At 41.3% G+C, this 18573-nt stretch overlaps 1 protein-coding gene across 3 annotated transcripts in view; it reads right to left on the minus strand.

Annotated features, from left to right (window-relative positions):
* Positions 1–1146: 1146 nt before the first annotated feature.
* LOC112253116 (probable E3 ubiquitin-protein ligase HECTD2) overlaps positions 1147–18573 on the minus strand; it is a 38374-nt gene continuing 20947 nt past the window's right edge. Inside the window, exons 15-21 of one of the 3 annotated variants that reach the window (XM_024425049.2) lie at positions 18273–18431; positions 16684–16758; positions 11056–11143; positions 8562–8668; positions 2284–2399; positions 1763–1906; positions 1147–1482 (exon numbers count right to left, since the gene is read on the minus strand). In XM_024425049.2, the coding sequence (XP_024280817.1) occupies positions 1362–1482; positions 1763–1906; positions 2284–2399; positions 8562–8668; positions 11056–11143; positions 16684–16758; positions 18273–18431 (810 nt within the window). In that variant the 3' untranslated portion in view covers positions 1147–1361. Of the gene's footprint in view, positions 1483–1762; positions 1907–2019; positions 2400–8561; positions 8669–11055; positions 11144–16683; positions 16759–18272; positions 18432–18573 lie in introns of those variants that run through there. The other 2 variants (XR_002953942.2, XR_002953943.2) reach the window with 2 other exon arrangements.

Raw genomic sequence — 18573 nt, forward strand, 5'->3', positions numbered from 1 at the left:
TACCAGGCAGGCAGAAATAAGGCCACAAAGCTACTTACCGTAATAGTTAGAGAGATAAACAAACACACAACCAGACACAGTCATGGTTCCACTGCTACCATAGAAACAGGAGCTCACATTTCTTATTACTACCAAACAAGTGAAAGATTCTGCTGTGCCCATCAACAGGCAGCAAATACACATCCTGGACCTCACAAGACAATCTATATCTCATGACACAAGTAACATTCTTTAACCAGCAAAGCCTTAGTTTTGAATATTTATAACAGTGTAATACAAATCAAGCTAAGAAAATACACATTTTGACCTCACAAAAATACACTATCTATACACAAAAGTATGTGGACTCCCCTTCAAATGAATGGCCACACAAGCTCACAGAAAGGGACCGCCGAGTGCTGAAGTGCGTCTCTCCTCAATTGCAACACTCACTACCGAGGTCCAAACTGCCTCTGGAAGCAACGTCAGCACAAGAACTGTTCGTCGGGAGTTTAATGAAATGGGTTGCCATGGACGAGAAGCCAAACACAAGCCTATGATCACCATCCGCAATGCCAAGCGTCAGCTGGAATGGTGTAAAGCTCGCTGCCATTGGACTCTGAAGCAGTGGAAACACTCTGGGGTGATGAATCACACTTCACCATCTGGCAGTCCGACAGACAAATCTGGGTTTGGCTGATGCCAGGAGAACACTACCTGCTCGAATGCATAGTGGCAACTGTAAAGTTTGTTGGAGGATAAATAATGGTCTGGGGTTGTTTTTCATGGTTCGGGCTAGGCCCCTTAGTTTAAGTGAAGGGAAATCTTAATGCTACAGCATACAATGACATTCAATACGATTCTGTCCTTCCAACTTTGTGGCAACAGTTTGGGGAAGGCCCTTTCCTGTTTCAGCATGACAATGCCCCAGTGCACAAAGCAAGGTCCATACAGAAATGATTTGTCGAGATCGGTGTGAAAGAACTTGACTGGCCTGCACAGAGCCCTGACCTGAACCCCATCAAACACCTTTGGGATGAATTGGAACGCCGACTGCGAACCAGGCCTAATCGCCCAACATCAGTGCCTGACCTCACTAATGCTCTTGTGGCTAAATGGAAGCAAGTCCCCACAGCAATGTTCCAACATCTAGTGGAAAGCCTTCCCAGAGGAGTGGAGGCTGTTATAGCAGCAAAGGCAGGACCAACTCCATATTAATGCCCATGATTTTGGAATGAGATGTTCAATGAGCAGGAGTCCACATACTTTTGGTCATGTAGTCTATATCAAATTCTATTTTTGAAGGAATGTAATTCTAAAGTACATTTGGAAAGGAATCACCTACTCTCCTCTTACTGTGAATCTCATAGCTGCAGACTGAGTCACTCTAAGCCAAAGCCCTCTGCGTTTGAGATGGCGATGGTTAACTTCTGCTTCAGTTCCTTCCTGCTTTTATAAGGTGGGAGGCAGATCTGGTTGAAGCAGGTGTGAGATATGGGTAACCTGAAACAGACAAGGATAACCTGTCTAAACAATTACTGTAAGGGCCCTTCTGTTGCCATTGCACTAAACCTGGCTGCATTATAACAGATTACAATGACACCACATAATATCTGTCCACTTACACTCTACAATACTGTATGCTGCTCCTCAACATATAGCATTTGCAGTCAACCAGTTAATTAAGTCAACATATAATAGCTGGTCTATTTAGATATTGTTCTATATGGTTGGATATATGTGAGAATAAGAGGCAATGAGTGATGAGACGACTGTACAGTACCAGTCAGTGGACACGTCGATCTTGGCGATCTTGAAGTTGAGGTCGGCCAACCCTCCCACGGGGACACGGTCACTTCCTGTGGCGAAGTGGAGCAGCTTTTTCTGCAACTCCAAGGGGAAATCCAGCACCACATCCCAAAAACAGCTAAACACACACACAAGAAAAAAACATAGCCAACGTGACTTTTCTGTAAGGAAAGGGGGGTGGGGGGAGTGCAGCTGGAGTAAACAGGCCTGGAAGGGAGCAGAGTAACTTACAGCTGTAAGGGGGCACTGGCTGGCTGCAGGCATCCAGAGAGTGGAGGAGGTATGAAGAGTTCAGCTCTAGGTTCCTCCAACAGAGTGAAAGGCCCTATAGCACTGCATGGGTGTGTCATAATGGCTTGTTGCTGTAGGCTTTGTGATATTGGATATTTTCTACTCCACAGCAGGATCAGGGGTTGCTGGCCAGGTGAAAGATGAAAAAGGTATGCAGAGTTGTATAGATTGGGTGCACTGGGTGTTTGTGTGCATGACCCTTACCGTACTGTGAGGTCAGCTTTGCTGTAGCCCTCGTACTGAGCTGCTCTCTGTAGGGCGCTCATGTCCAGCTCTGGACTCCCACACACCAGCATCTCCACCTCCTCTGGCCTCAGCAGCTGCACAACCACAACATCATCACTAAGGAGTGCCCTATATTGTAAACCACAAGAGGCTGGTGAAGGGAGGATGACTCATAATAATCTCTACAATGGAGTGAATGGAATCAAACAAATGGAAACCATATGTTTGATGTATTTGATACCATTCCACTAATTCTGCTCCAGCCATTACCACGAGCCCATCCTCCCCAATTTAGGTGCCACCAACCTCCTGTGATATAGAAATAACGTCTTACATTATGCCTACTGTAATTCAGTAACATCACATATTGTACTATGCACCCAGGGCTTAGTTTGAAACATAGCTTTAGATGAGGGATTTATATCACACAGCTGAGCGCAGAGCTTTGACTTGGTCCCTGACATGAGGGATTTGCTGACAATGCCAACAATACATACGATGAGATCTTTTTTAAGTTCAGTGCTTTATCTTGTCTATCAGTATTGTGTTTGAGTCAAAGCACATAAATTCATTGTGGCCTACAATGTGTGCTTCACAGTGATTAGCATATATTCTACATGACCATACATCTTGACCATACATCTTGGTGGTAATATTTGATCTTAGTTTAATATTTGAACTCGTTTAGGATTGGCTCAGACATACAGTAACTTGGCAGGGTGCAGACCATACCCACAGTGGGTGCGTGTGTGTGTGTGTACACTTGTGGACAGACCAACACTGAACATAGACAACCAGCCACAGATCCTGGAGATGCACCAATATAAACAACGATCTTACTTATTAACTCAGTGTGTTACAATACAGATGAAGGATCTTAATTTAATTTGCACTGTATTTTGAGGTTTAAAAAAAGCTTCTGATGTTTGTAATTTCCCTTACGAAACATGTGTGAACCCCTACAAAAATGAATGACAATCCACATAATTATTCACATTTCCTCTTGCTGAGCATTATTTTCCTGCTGCAGCAAACTGGCTCAAATTAAAGATCCTACATCTGTAACTCCAAACTATTCTGTAGGTCATCAAGTTCTTCAGTGTCAGCAGGTTTTCAACCAATACTGAATGTCTATTTTAGGACGCTTTAGTGTCTCTGACAAACAGATATGTACCACCAACATTAGTATTTTGTTTGTTTAATTACCAGGCAGGTAACAAACACTAAATTACCTCTCTGTCAGGAGATAAATAAATTGACAAATCTATTGAGAGTTCACAATCTGAACAAAAATCGATTCCATTGTATTTTAGCTAAAGTATTTCAGGAATGTACAGTATGAGTAAGCATACACAGTAACAGTCAAAAGTTAAGACACACATACTCATTCCAAGGGTTTTCTTTATTTTTACTATTTTCTACATTGTAGAATAATAGTGAAGACAAAAACTATGAAATAACACATTTTGAATAATGTAGTAATCCACAAAAATGGTTAAACAAATATATATTCTATAATTGAGATTCTTCAAAGTAGCCACTCTTTGCCTTGATGACAGCTTTGCACAATCTTGGCATTCTCTCAACCATCTTCATGAGGAATTCTTTTCCGACAGTCTTGAAGGAGTTCCCACATATGCTGAGCATCATTTTTGATTGCTTTTCCTTCACTCTGCAGTCCAGCTCATCCCAAACCATCTCACTTGGGTTGAGGTCAGATGATTGTGGAGGACAGGTCATCTGATTGTCACGCCTTGGTCATAGTATTTTGTGTTTTCGTTATATATTTGGTCAGGCCAGGGTGTGACATGGGTTTATTTTGTTGTGTTTCGTATTGGGGTTTTGTAGGCATTGGGATTGCGGCTGAGGAGGGGTGTAGCATAGGTTTGGCTGCCTGAGGCGGTTCTCAGAGTCAGGTGATTCTCGTTGTCTCTGATTGGGAACCATATTTAGGTAGCCGGGGTTTCACTGTGTATTTTGTGGGTGATTGTTCCTGTCTCTGTGTAGTGTTCACCAGATAGGCTGTAATTAGGTTTTCACGTTTCGTTTGTTGTTTTTGTATTTATTTAGTTATTTCATGTATCGCTATTTTTTCATTAAAGAACATGAGTAACCACCATGCTGCATTTTGGTCCGACTCTCCTTCAACAGACGAACGCCGTTACACTGATGCAGAACTCCATCACTCTCCTTGGCCAAATAGCCCTTACACAGCCTGGAGGTGTGTTTTGGGTCCTTGTCCTGTTGAAAAACAAATTATAGTCCCACTAAGCGCAAACCAGATGGGATGGTGTATCGCTGCAGCCATGCTGGTTAAGTGTGCCTTCGATTTCTAAATAAATCACAGACAGTGTCACCAGCAAAGCACCATCACACCTCCTCCATGCTTCACGGTGGGAACCACATGTGGAGATCATCTGTTCACCTACTCTGCGTCTCACAAAAACATGTTGGTTGGAACGTTTTTGTTGGCCCAAGCAAGTCTCGTCTTATTATTGGTGTTGGTGGTTTCTTTGCAGCAATTCGACCATGAAGGCCTGATTCACGCAGTCTCCTCTGAACAGTTGATGTTGAGATATCTGTTACTTGAACTCTGTGAAGCATTTATTTGGGCTGCAATCTGAGGTACAGTTAACTCTAATGAATGTATCATCTGCAGCAGAGGGAACTCTGGGTCTTCCTTTCCTGTGGCGGTCCTCATGAGAGCCAGTTTCATCATAGCGCTTGATGGTTTTTGCCACTGCACTTGAAGAAACTTGAAATGTTCCGTATTGACTGACCTTCATGTCTTAAAGTAATGATGGACTGTCATTTCTCTTTGCTTATTTGAGCTGTTCTTGCCATAATATGGACCTGGTCTTTTACTAAATAGGGCTATCTTCTGTATACCACCCTACCTTGTCACAACACAACTGATTACCTCAAACGCATTAAGGAGGAAATAAATTCCACAAATGAACTTTTAACAAGGCACACCTGTTAATTGAAATGCATTCCAGGTGACTACCTCATGAAGCTGGTTGAGAGAATGCCAAGAGTGTGCAAAGCTGTCAAAGGCAAAGGGTGGCTCCTTTGAAGAATCTAAAATATTTAGATTTGTTTAACACTTATGTTATTTCATAGTTTTGATGTCTTCACTATTATTCTACAATGTAGAAATAAATTAAAATATAGAAAAACCCTGGAATGAGTAGGTGTGTCAACTCTTGACTGGTACGGTTGTAGAATTACAGTAATTTCGGATGGAATTCCATCTATTGCAGAATGTGGATAGCAGGCGGACGCCATTTTCACCCAGATGAATTCCATCATTGACGAATTACCTCTGTTTTTTCCAAAAACAATCCAAATTGGCAACAAATGACGTGCCCAAGTCTTTAGAAAGGCGCATTAGCCATAGATGAAAAGACCACATATGATAAGCACGCTCCATACACTAAGGTTAGAGTAAAGAATAGATCAAACCCATAGTTTAAGTCCGACATTTCTGATGCTATTTGTAAAAGAGATGTAGCATGGGCGAAGGCTAGGTAAACTTATTATAGCTCTGACTGGTTGATTTTAAGGCAGCTAAGAAACCTGTGCATCAGACTTGTTAGAAGAACAAAATCGGATTACTATGTGACTAGTTTAAAATGACTGTTATGGGAATCCAGACCAATTCTGGAAAGTAGTTAAAACATTAAAAGAACAATATGCACTCTACACTCCCAAATCAGATAGGGTTGGATACAGGTCTCATTACTGATAAGAACGCCCATGCTAATGCCTTCAACAATCACTTCATTGCAGCAGGCAATCTCGTTGAGAAAATGCCAACCACAAATGAAGAAAAGATACATATGCATTATGCATGAGCGAGGATACTGATGGTCAGGGTTTCTCACAAAGCCTCTTCACAGAGAAGAAAGTTATTGGTGCCTTGCTAGCCATAGACACTAAGAAAGCGATAGGGGCTGACAAATTTGACCCAGAGTTGCTGGCTAGAGCTGCACCACTTCTCTCTGGTGCTCTTACTCATATTTCTAACCTCACGTTGACCTCTGGGGTCATACCTAAGATTTGGAGAACTTCCTATGTGCTGCCTCTGCACAAAGGTGGGGATACTGGTGACCTTGATAATGATCGACCAATCTCTAAGCGGTCTTGTTTTGTAAAAATGTTAGTCATTGGTAAATGTACAGCTGCGCTCTTTCTTGTCTGACAACTGCATACTGAACAAATTTCAGTCCAGTTACCATCACAGCCACCACACTGGTTATAAATTATATTGTAAGAGCTTTGGATAAGAAGTTGAACTGTGTTGCTTTGTTTGTTGACCTGTCAAAGGCTTTCGACACAGTTGATCATTCTCTTCTGCTGAAGAGGCTGACCTCATTGGGGTTGGCCTCAGATACATGTTTATGGTTTCAGAATTATCTCAGTGATAGATCTCAGGCTATTATTGCAGAGGAGGTAAAATCTGAGTTTGTCACTGTTCACAAAGGAGTCCCGCAAGGTTTGATTTTAGGTCCTTTATTATTCACTATATACATAAATTATATCTGTATCTCAGTGAAAAAAATGCTGCTTTAATTTCTATGCTGATGACACAGTACTATATGCCACAGCCCCATCACTCACTAAAGCATTTGACTTTCAATTGCTTCAAGATGCACTTGTAGATCTTAGGCTGGTGCTTAATTCAAGTAAAACTAAGTATATGATATTTTCACGATCCAAAAGTATACAATTTGAATCTCTGAACAATGCTAACCATGATGGCTGTCTTTTGGAACATGTTCCCACCTATAAATAACTTGTAATTTGGTTAGATAATAATCTCTCTTTTAAAACTCGTATAACTGAGCTGGTAAAGAAGCTGAAATTGAGAATAAGATGTTTTTGTAGAAATAAATCTTGTCTGTCATCACAGCACAGAAAGAAAATTGTACAGGCCACTTATGTCAGTGCTTGATTATGGTGATGTTTTATATATGCATGGATCAGCATCAGTAGTGAAGAAATTGGATGCATTGTATCATGCAGCGTTGTGCTTTGTTACTAATGAAAACTTTTGCACACATCATTGTCTTTTGTACACATCGGTTGGCTGGGACTCCCTGACTTTTAGAAGGGCCAGACACTAGTTGATACTTGTCTATAAAGCGGTCTTATAGAAATGTCCTAATTATCTTAACTCAAACATTCAGTGGTCAAACAGTATTTATCAGACTCGGTCACGGGACATGCTAGTGCTAGAGATACCCCCGATTCACCGAGTTAGGCAAAACGGCATTTGAATATCATGCTTCACACTCATGGAATGAATTTCAGAGAGAACTCCAGTTTGATGTTTTGGTGCCTGAAAGACAGTTTAAATGCACATTACATTAACTTTTTATTATAAACTGTGATTGCTTTTTGTAATGTGTGTTTTTCTTTTTCTTTGTTTGGTTTTCAATTCTTATTAATTGTTGTGTTGTTTTTTAATTGTTGTATCACAGGGCACAACTGTAAAAAGAGACCTGATCTCAGCTTGTTTCTCCTTATAAAAAAAGGTTAATAAATCAATCAATCAATCAATAAATAAATGAGGCTACCCTGCTGGCCAAGTCTGGGCCAGGGAGAATATAAACTGGCCTGTGTCTCTGGCTGATCGGTATTCAATGGAAGTCAGCTGTGTTAGATTTGTGCTGCTGTAACGAGATAAGTAAAAACATTCTTCCCAGAAGGCCCTAATCCCTATAGTCTGTCTACATAACTAAATCAACTCATCACCTCTATTCTTGACCCACTTAAAACGGTCCTGTTTCGCAATATAGGGTGGCTACAGTATCTGAGCAATGTCAGTCAGTGCAAAATATACCCTAGCAGAGGGGGTCAGGAGGTGGCAGGTGGGTAGAAGTTGTATATATTTACATTAACAGTCAAGAGAGACTCCTTCATACAATTGTGTATGTGTGAGACGCAAGCATGCACACCACAGGTGGCTAGTGGCACCTTACTTGGGGAGGACAGGCTCATAGTAATGGCTGGAATAGAATATATGGAATATATTCCAGCCATTATTATGAGCCATTCTCCCCTCACCAGCCTCCAGTGAGGTACACATATTGATATTAGCTTATCTCCTCCTCTTACTATAAAACCTGTATTAGAACTTTCATCTGGAGGTTCTGACCACAGTGATGTGAATAACTTATTGTAACCCTCCAAGAACCTGGGAGCCGAACCGACCTTAACCCCACAGAAAGCCCAGAGAAGTCCCGACTCACCATCAGAGCGTCTGACGCACACACACTGTGGAAGCCACGATAGAAGGCTGCAAACTGCTTGTAAATTGACTTATTAAGCAGGAAACCAGCATACAGCTGAACATACTCTGCATAGAAAGAAAATAATTTAATAAATCACTCAAGCACCCATAAATTGAGACATACTCAAACAAGTTTCAGTTTTCAAGTCTTGTGCACGTGACATTGAAGCATAAGTACAGTGTGATGCATTTCTTCAAGCTCCAAAACCAACAATGCAGTAATCGATATCAACGTAGCACTAAACACAAGGTAGAACTAAAACACACAAGAAATAAAATAAGAACATGAGAGAGTAAGAAGCTACAGTTGAAGTCAGAAGTTTACATACACCTTAGCCAAATACATTTAAACTCAGTTTTCACAATTTCTGACATTTAATCCCAGTAAAAATGACCAGTCTTAGGTCAGTTAAGATCACCACTAAATTTTAAGAATGTGAAATGTCAGAATAATAGTCGAGATAATTATTTATTTCAGGTTTTATTTCTTTCATCACATTCCTAGTGGGTCAGATGTTTACATACACTCAATTAGTATTTGGTAGCATTGCCTTTAAATTGTTTAACTTGGGTCAAACATTTCTGGTAGCCTTCCACAAGCTTCCCACAATAAGTCGGGTGAATTTTGGCACATTCCTCCTGACAGAGCTGGTGTAACTGAGTCAGGTTTATAGGCATCCTTGCTCGCACACGCTTTTTCAGTTCTGCCCACACATTTTCTATGGGATTGAGGTCAGGGCTTTGTGATGGCCACTCCAATACCTTGACTTTTGCCAGAACTTTGGAAGTGTGCTTGGTAGGGATTTCTATGCATTTGCAACCGAGCTTTAACTTCATGACTGATGTCTTGAGATTTTGCTACAATATATCCACATAATTTTCCCTCTTCATGACGTCATCTATTTTGTGAAGTGCACCAGTCCCTCCTGCAGCAAAGCACCCCCCCAACATGATGCTGCCACCCCCGTGCTTCACGGTTGGGATGCTGTTCATTGGCTTGCAAGCATCCCCATTTTTCCTCCAAACATAACGATGGTCATTATGGCCAAACAGTTCTATTTTTGTTTCATCAGACCAGAGGACATTTCTCCAAAAAGTACGATCTTTGTCCCCATGTGCAGTTCCAAACAGTTTTTTATGGTGGTTTTGGAGCAGGGGCTTCTTCCTTGCTGAGTGGCCTTTCAGGTTATGTCGATATAGGACTCTTTTTACTGTGGATATAGATACTTTTGTACCGGTTTCCTCCACCATCTTCACAAGGTCCTTTGCTGTTGTTCTGGGATTGATTTGCACTTTTCGCACCAAAGTACGTTCATCTCTAGGAGACAGAACGCGTCTCCTTCTTGAGAGGTATGACGGCTGCGTGGTCCCATGGTGTTTATACTGGCATACTATTGTTTGTAAAGATGAACGTGGTCCCTTCAGGCTTTTGGAAATTGCCCCCAAGGATGAACCAGACTTTTTTTCCTGAGGTCTTGGCTGACATCTGTTTAAATGCACAGCCAACTTAGTGTACGTAAACTTCTGACTCACTGGAATTGTGATACTGTGAAGTGTAAGTGAAATAATCTGTCTGTAAACAATTGTTGAAAAATGTCCTAACATACTTGCCAAAGTTAGAGTTTGTTAACAAGAAATTTGTGGAGTGGTTGAAAAATGAGTTTTAATGACTCCAACCTAAGTGTATGTAAACTTCCGACTTCAACTGTATATACAGGGTCAGTTCCAATACCTTATTAACAATGTGCAGGGATACTGGAGTGATAGAGGTCGATATAGTGCATTCGGAAACTATTGAAAACCTTTGACTTATTCCACATTTTGTTATGTTACAGCAACATTCTAAAATTGATTAACTCGTTTTTCCCCCCTCAACAATCAACTCACAATACCCCATGATGACAAAGCCACAAAAAAAGCAAATGTATAATATATGTATATATATATTTTAATATCACACTCAAGTACTCAAAAAAAAGAAAAAGAAAAAAACAATTATACATTTGCTTTTTTTTGTTGCTTTGTCATCATGGGGTATTGTGAGTTGATTGTTGAGGGGGGAAAAACAAGTTAATCAATTTTAGAATGATGCTGTAACGTAATGAAATGTGAGAAAATTTTAAGGGGTCTGAATACTTTCCGAATGCACTGTATGTATAAGGGTAAGTTGACTAGACATCAGGTAGAAGAGAATTGTGACATAACATGGGGAACAGACAAATACACAGAAAGGTGAATTAGCTTAAAGTGAACGGCACATCGCCGATTTTCTAACAGAAATGTGGTCCCAGAGGCCCGACGTGTGATTTTATTGCGGTGTGGTCTAAATTGACAAACAGAACTAGTTGAATCAGCTGCGTTAGAGATGGGATGGAACAAAACAAAGCACATCTGTGGTCCTGTACATGTATGTCTACCCTTCATATATTAATCTACAGTATAGGCCTACTCACCCTTTCTGTTCTGTTTGTTGACTGGAATCTTGTCACCTCCAGGTTTCAGGTTATAGGACCTGACCACCCCAAGCTCCTCTTGGAAAACCTAGATATAATGATACAGTCACTAACTTAAAATGATGAGAGTGGATTTCTTGGGAAAGGCCAAAGCTTATTAGTTTATGGTCAACATTCACTTACGGTAAACATGTGGGCTTAAAAATAGCCTCTGTAATCAGAAACTAGAGGTATAGATAATGTATTTGCTCTGGTGTTGAACTCAGCTGATGAATAAAGGATGTAGAACATATGATACAGTGCCTTCAGAAAGTATTCATACCCCTTGACTTATTCCACATTTTGTTGTGTTACAGCCTGAATTGAAAATGGACTATATCGATTTTTTCCCCTCACCCACCTATACAAAATACCCCATAATGACAAAATGAAACATTTTTTGCAATTTTTGCAAATATATTGAAAACGAAATACAGAAATCTCATTCACATACTGTAAGTATTCACACCGCTTTGCTAGAACACTCCATATTTAGCGCAGGTGCATCCAATTTCCTTTGATCATCCTTGAGATGTCACTACAACTTGGAGTCCACCTGTGGCCAATTCAATTGTTTGGACATGATTTAGAAAGAAACACCGGTCTATATAAGATCCCACAGTAGACAGTGCATGTCAGAGCATAAAACTATAATGAAGTCCAAGGAACTGTCCGAGTTATAACAATTCTAAGGCATACAGTACCAGTCAAAAGTTGACACACCTACTCATTCAAGGTTTTTTCTTTATTTGTACTATTTTCTACATTGTAGAATAATAGTGAAGACATCAAAACTATGAAATAACACATATGGAATCATGTAGTAACAAAAAAAAGTGTTAAACAAATATTTGACATTCTTCAAAGTAGCCATCCTTTTCTTCAAAGTAGCCACCCTTTGCCTTGCTGGCAGCTTTGCACACTCTTGGCATTCTCTCAACCAACCTTCATGAGGTCGTCACCTGGAATGCATTTTAATTATAAGGTGTGCCTTGTTAAAAGTTAATTTGTAGACTCTTTCCTTAATGCGTTTGAGCCAATCAGTTGTGACAAGTTAGGGGTGGTATACAGAAGCTAGCCCTATGTGGTAAAAGACCAAGTCCATATTATGGCAAGAACAGCTTAAATAAGCAAAGAGAAATGACAGTCCATCATTACTTTAAAACTTCTTATAGCTTGGAGGCAGTATTGAGTAGCTTGGATGAATAAGGTGCCCAGAGTAAACTGCCTGCTAATCAGGCCCAGAAGCTAAGATAGAAAACACTCTGAAGTTTCTAAAACTGTTTGAATGATGGCTGTGAGTATAACAGAACTCATATGGCAGGCAAAAACCTGATTAAAAAATCCAACCAGGAAGTGGGAAATCTGAGGTTTGGAGTTTTTCAACTCTTTGCCTATCCAAGATACAGTGTACATTTAGTCCGATTGCACTTCCTAAGGCTTCCACAAGATGTCAACAGTCTTTAGAACATTGTTTGAGGCTTCTACTGTGAGGGAGGAGAGAATGAAAGCTGATTGAGTAAGAGGTCTGCCAGAAGGCCATGAGCGCATTCAGGTGTGCTCCCGTGAGAGGTAGCTGCTTTCCATTAAATTTCTAAAGACAAAGGAATTCTCGGGTTGAAACATTATTGAAGATTTATGTTAAAAACATCCTAAAGATTGATTCTATACCTCGTTTAACATGTTTCTACGAACTGTAATGGAATATTTTGACTTTTCGTCTGGCCTGCGCGTTGTGAATTTGGATTTGTGAATAAAAGGCGTGAACAAAAAGGAGGTATTTGGACATAAATGATGGACTTTATCGAACAAAACAAACATTTATTGTGGAACTGGAATTCCTGGGAGTGCATTCTGATGAAGATCATCAAAGCTAAGTGAATATTTATAATGCTATTTCTGACTTCTGTTGACTCCACAACATGACGGATATCTGTATGGCTTGTTTTGGTCTCTGAGCGCCGTACTCAGATTATAGCATGGTGTGCTTTTTCGGTAAAGCTTTTTTGAAATTTGACACAGCATTAAGGAGAAGTTTATCTAAAGTTCCATGTGTAACTCTTATATCTTTTATCAATGTTTATTTTGAGTATTTCTGTAAATTGATGTGGCTCTCTGCAAAATCACAGGATGTTTTGGAAGCAAAACATTATTGAACGTAACGTGCCAATGTAAACTAAGATTTTTGGATATAAATATGAACTTTATCAAACAAAACATACATGTATTGTGTAACATGAAGTCCTGAGTGTCATCTGATGAAGATCAAAGGTTTGTGATGAATTTTATCTATATTTCTGCTTTTTGTGACTCCTCTCTGTCTGGAAAAATGGCTGTGCTTTTGTCGTTAACAATAAGTTTATCTTTAAAATGGTGCAGCCCAAATAAATGCTTCACAGAATTCAAGTAACAGACACATCTCAACATCAACTGTTCAGGACTGCGTGAATCAGGCCTTCATGGTCAAATTGCTGCAAAGAAACGACTACTAAAGGACACCAATAGACTTGCTTGGGCCAAGAAACACGAGCAATGGACATTAGACTGGTGGAAATCTGTCCTTTGGTCTTATGAGTCAAAATTTTAGACCGCCATGTCTTTGTGAGACGCAGAGTAGGTGAACAGATGACCTCCGCATGTGTGGTTCCCACCGTGAAGCATGGAGGAGGTGGTGTGATGGTGCTTTGCTGGTGACACTGTCTGTGATTTATTTAGAAATCAAGGCACACTTAACCAGCATGGCTACCACAGCATTCTGCAGAGATACGCCATCTCATCTGGTTTGCGCTTGTTGGGACAATCATTTGTTTTTCAACAGGACAATGACCTAACACACCTCCAGACTGTGTGGGCTATTTGACCAAGGAGAGTGATGCATCAGACCTGTCCTCCACAATCACCTGACCTCAACCCAATTGAGATGGTTTGGGATGAGTTGGACCACAGAGTGAAGGAAAAGTAGCCAACAAGTAGCTCAGCATATGTGGAAACTACTTCAAGACTGTTGGTGAAGCTGTTTGAGAGAATGCCATAGTTTTCATGTCTTCACTATTATTCTACAATGTAGAAAATAGTACAAATAAATAACCCTTGAATGAGGTGTTTCCAAACTTGGCTGGTACTGTATGTAAATAAGGTATTTCTGTTTTTTAATAAATGTGCAAAAAAATTAAAAAGCCTGTTTTTGTTTTGTCATTATGGGGTATTGTGTGTACATTGATGAGGAAAAACATTTACTTAATCCATTTTAGAATAAGTCTAACAGTGGAAAGTCAAGGGGTATGAATAATTTTCGAACGCACTGTATGTCTATATGATATACTCAGTGGCCAGTTTATTAGGTACACCCATCTAGTACCGGGTCGGACCCCTCTTTTCCTCCAGAATAGCCTGAATTCTTTGGGGCGTGGAATCATTGCTTAATTTGTATCAAGGAACCTAATGTGTTCCAGGAAAACCTTCCCCACGCCATTACACCACCTATAACAGCATGTACCATTGACACCAGGCAGGATGGAGCCATGGACTCATGCTGCTTACAAACAACTCCTGACTCTGCCATCACTATGACGCAACAGAAATGGGGATTCGTCGGACCTGGAAATGTTTTTCCACTCCTTAATTGTTCAGTGTTAGTTATCAAGTGCCAACTGGAGACGCTTCTTCTTGTTTTTAGCTGATAGGAGTGGAAACCGGTGTGGTCGTCTGCTGCAATAGCCCATCCATGACAAGGACCGATGAGTTGTGCATTCCAAGATGCCGTTCTGCACACCACTGTCGTACCTGCACCGTTGTTTGCCTGTTTGTGGCCCGCCGGTTAGCTTGCACGATTAATGCCACTCTCGACCTCTCATCAACCAGCTGTTTTCGCCCACAGTACTGCTGCTAACTGGATGTTTTTGTCGCACCATTCTCGGGAAACCCTAGACCAGGGATATTCAGCTTTTACCCTACGAGGTTCGGGGGCCTGCTGTTTTTCTGTTCTACCTGACAATTATTTGAGCCCACCTGGTTTCCCAGGTAGAAAATCTGTCCCTGATTAGAAGGCAACAATGAAAAAGTGCAGTGGAACTGGCTTCGACGTGAAGAGTTGAGTTTGAGGGCCCTAGACACTGTCGTGCATGAAAAGCCCATGAGGCGGGCCGTTTCTGAGATACTGGACCATTGTCACCGACGATCGTCCCACGCTCAGCAGCTTAGGTCACTCGTTTTGCCCATTCTTACGTTCAAACGAATAGTAACTGAATGCCTCGATGCCTGTTTTATATAGCAAGCCACGGCCACTGTTTGTAGGAGCAAACCATTTTATTGAAATTGTACCTAATAAACTGGCCACTGAGTGCATGTCTATATGATGTGATATGTCTATAGATATAGCATAGAGGGGTAATGTATGGTGGTGGTCAGGAACTGAATACAGGTCAGTGAGTATATCTCTGCCTCATTAAAAGGGTGAAAGACCCTGAAACCTTGGGCCTCAACTCAGAGGCCAAAATGCACATTTCCAAAATAATTATCTCACAATTTTATAATAGTTCAGAGGTGTGACCACCTAACTCATGATTAGTGGTGATGGATTGATTTTGACATCTGACGTTCTTCTATCTCTACCGCAGATTCAGTCTAAGTTTCATGATGGCAATTCAGACACAGTGATAGTCACTGCTTTTCACACTGGAGTGTTAGTCTTGAGGAGGGCGTGAGAGAATGCATCTCCACAGCCTTCAGACCCTCCATACCCACACACAATGACACGTAGCTCTATTACCTGTGACACACCACCTATTAACAACCATACTGTAATACTGAATTGGTGAAGTCATGTAACTGAGTCACTCTTTAAAATCATTAAACAGCTCCTGGTCATCTTTTCTTTTTTTTACCCCCTTTTCTCCCCAATTTCATGGTATCCAGTTGTTAGTAATTACTATCTTGTCTCATCGCTACAACTCCCGTACGGGGAGAGAAGGGAGAGAAGAAGGTCGAAAGCCATGCGTCCTCCGAAACACAACCAAACCATGCCGCACTGCTTCTTAACACAGTGCGGCTCCAACCCGGAAGCCAGTCACACCAATGTGTCGGAGGAAACACCGTGCACCTGGCTACCCCGGTTAGTGAGCACTGCGCCTGGCCCGCCACAGGAGTCGCTGGTGCGAGATGAGACAAGGATATCCCTACCGGCCAAACCCTCCCTAACCCGGACGACGCTATGCCAATTGTGCGTCGCCCCACGGACCTCCCGGTCGTGGCCGGCTGCGACAGAGCCTGGGCGCAAACCCAGAGTCTCTGGTGGCACAGCTAGCACTGCGATGCAGTGCCCTAGACCACTGCGCCACCCGGGAGGCCTAGCTCCTGGTCATCTTGATGGAGTCTGTAATTAAAACCTTGTGAGGCCAAATCCTTCTGAAGGTTTGGGGAACACTTTAGCCAAACTAATTGATCCTTTTCTTTTTTTGATCTATGTACATTTGAACTTTTTAATTAAATATTTCTCACTGGGGCAATTTGGTGAACTTGTCTTGCTCAATGTGTCCTGTTCAATAGTGCACTGTTGGCCTTGCACTGTTAATGCATAGAAGAGGTCCATACCTGGAAGGTCAGATAGAAGTCTTCTTCCACATTGCCCTCATAGCAGAGCAGCTCTCCAAGCCCATGAGCCAGATCCTGAAATAGCAAATACTTTGTCACTTTTATTATTTCCTTTCAAATGGACTGTACGTTGCACACAGCGTGACACGGGTCATGTATTACTGTGTGTGCTGCATGAATAAGCATGTTATGGTAGCAAGCTTCTGTTCTAAAGCTAATGATGAATAAGCATGTTATGGTAGCAAGCTTCTGTTCTAAAGCTAATCAGCTGTCGTATTCAGCAAACCATTCAACACGTGAAACACATGTAAGCCAGTGATTGCAGTGGGAAAAATTTAACAAAAAAAAAAACTATTGGTTAGATAATTGAACAGTGCACCAGGGGTACTGTGATTCCTGAAATGCAGAGTCTGTTGGAGTATTTTTTTAAAATCTGAAATTATACTTTTGTTACATTGTTTGCTAGCTTCTCATTGACTACCCAACTTTGCTAACACTAGCTAGCTAGCCAGTTTTCTAAAAATGTGTGTTAGCTAGCTAAGTCAGCCATGTTATAATACAACTCTCATCTGCTGTCGACATCAGGATACGATTTGAGAGCTTTAGTTAGCTCGAAAAATGGTTAGTAGCTTTGGCTACACGCGGACAGTGAATTCCGAGACATTCAATGGCTAGACACACTACAAACGATTTTACCAGGTTCCCATTTAGCAATTGTAATGACAGTCCACCACAACATACCTGAGAGTTTGCTAATTAGCATGGGGTAATCTGTGTTTAATTTCATTATATACTAAAAACACAGTTTGAGATTTCGCCAGTGGTTCATACGGGGAAAATAGGCTTCCCATAAAAATCTTGTCAGAAATTGCAATAGTAATCAAGGGGGGCGGGGCTTAGCAAAGGGTCAATTGCCTTTGCAGATGGGACTGTACAGCAAAGCGACTTTCAACCGTCTTCTTGAATCGGCCCAGCTGCAAAGCAATTACATAGGATGAAGGGACAGTCTCTGATCAGTGGTATAGTGGCTGTGCCTGCCTTTCATGCCCCAAAGGGAGCCAGGGCAGCATTACTGTGGCACTGGGTGTATGCCAGGTCAGCCACCCTGCTTCATCAAAGCCACAGTATTATTAAAACAAAGTTTTTTTAGGACAGACAGGGCAGAGAACACCACCCCACTCTTATGAAACTATGAACAAAGCCCCAAGAAAGTAGGAGGCAAACATCTGGCACAGTTTAACAATTAAAAGCAAATTCTTACACAGAGAAACACCATCTCAGCAATGGGTGTGTACATTTTAGAATAAGAGACCGTAGAGTTATTTCACATTGGACAAAATGAATGAAAGGTGTAAAATACTGATACATTTTTATGAATTCAGATGAGTTTCAGAGATTGGATCCAGCCCAAAGGAAAACATTTGGGAGTAAAGAAAGAAAAGCTAAACTGTGGTTCCCCCAGCTGGTTAAAAAGGGTATTGTGATCCTCAATGGTCTGACTGACCTACTATTGAGGATGCCTATCCTTAATGAGTACATTTCTTACTCTAAATGCTGTGCTTCAGATGAACCAATCAGAGAAGACATACCGGCATGACCTGCTGCAGGTCGCCCAGGGTGGCGGTTGCCATGCCGATGGGAGTATTCTGGTCACATGGCACAATGGGTGGAGTCAAGAGCTTCTTGTAACAATAAGGAGGGAAGTGGATATCCAGAGCAATGCTGTTGTACACAGCGAGACCCATGAGCTGGCACAGAGTCAAGGACCAGACATTGATTCACAGACAGATCAGGCCATTTTAGGTGATCACTGTTCACCAAAGCAGGATCAGTGTCTTATATTAATGAATGTATTAGTGCAACACAATAACACAGGAAACTTGAACATAA

This window comes from Oncorhynchus tshawytscha, linkage group LG06 (assembly GCF_018296145.1).
Source record: "Oncorhynchus tshawytscha isolate Ot180627B linkage group LG06, Otsh_v2.0, whole genome shotgun sequence".
Lineage (NCBI taxonomy): Eukaryota > Metazoa > Chordata > Actinopteri > Salmoniformes > Salmonidae > Oncorhynchus > Oncorhynchus tshawytscha.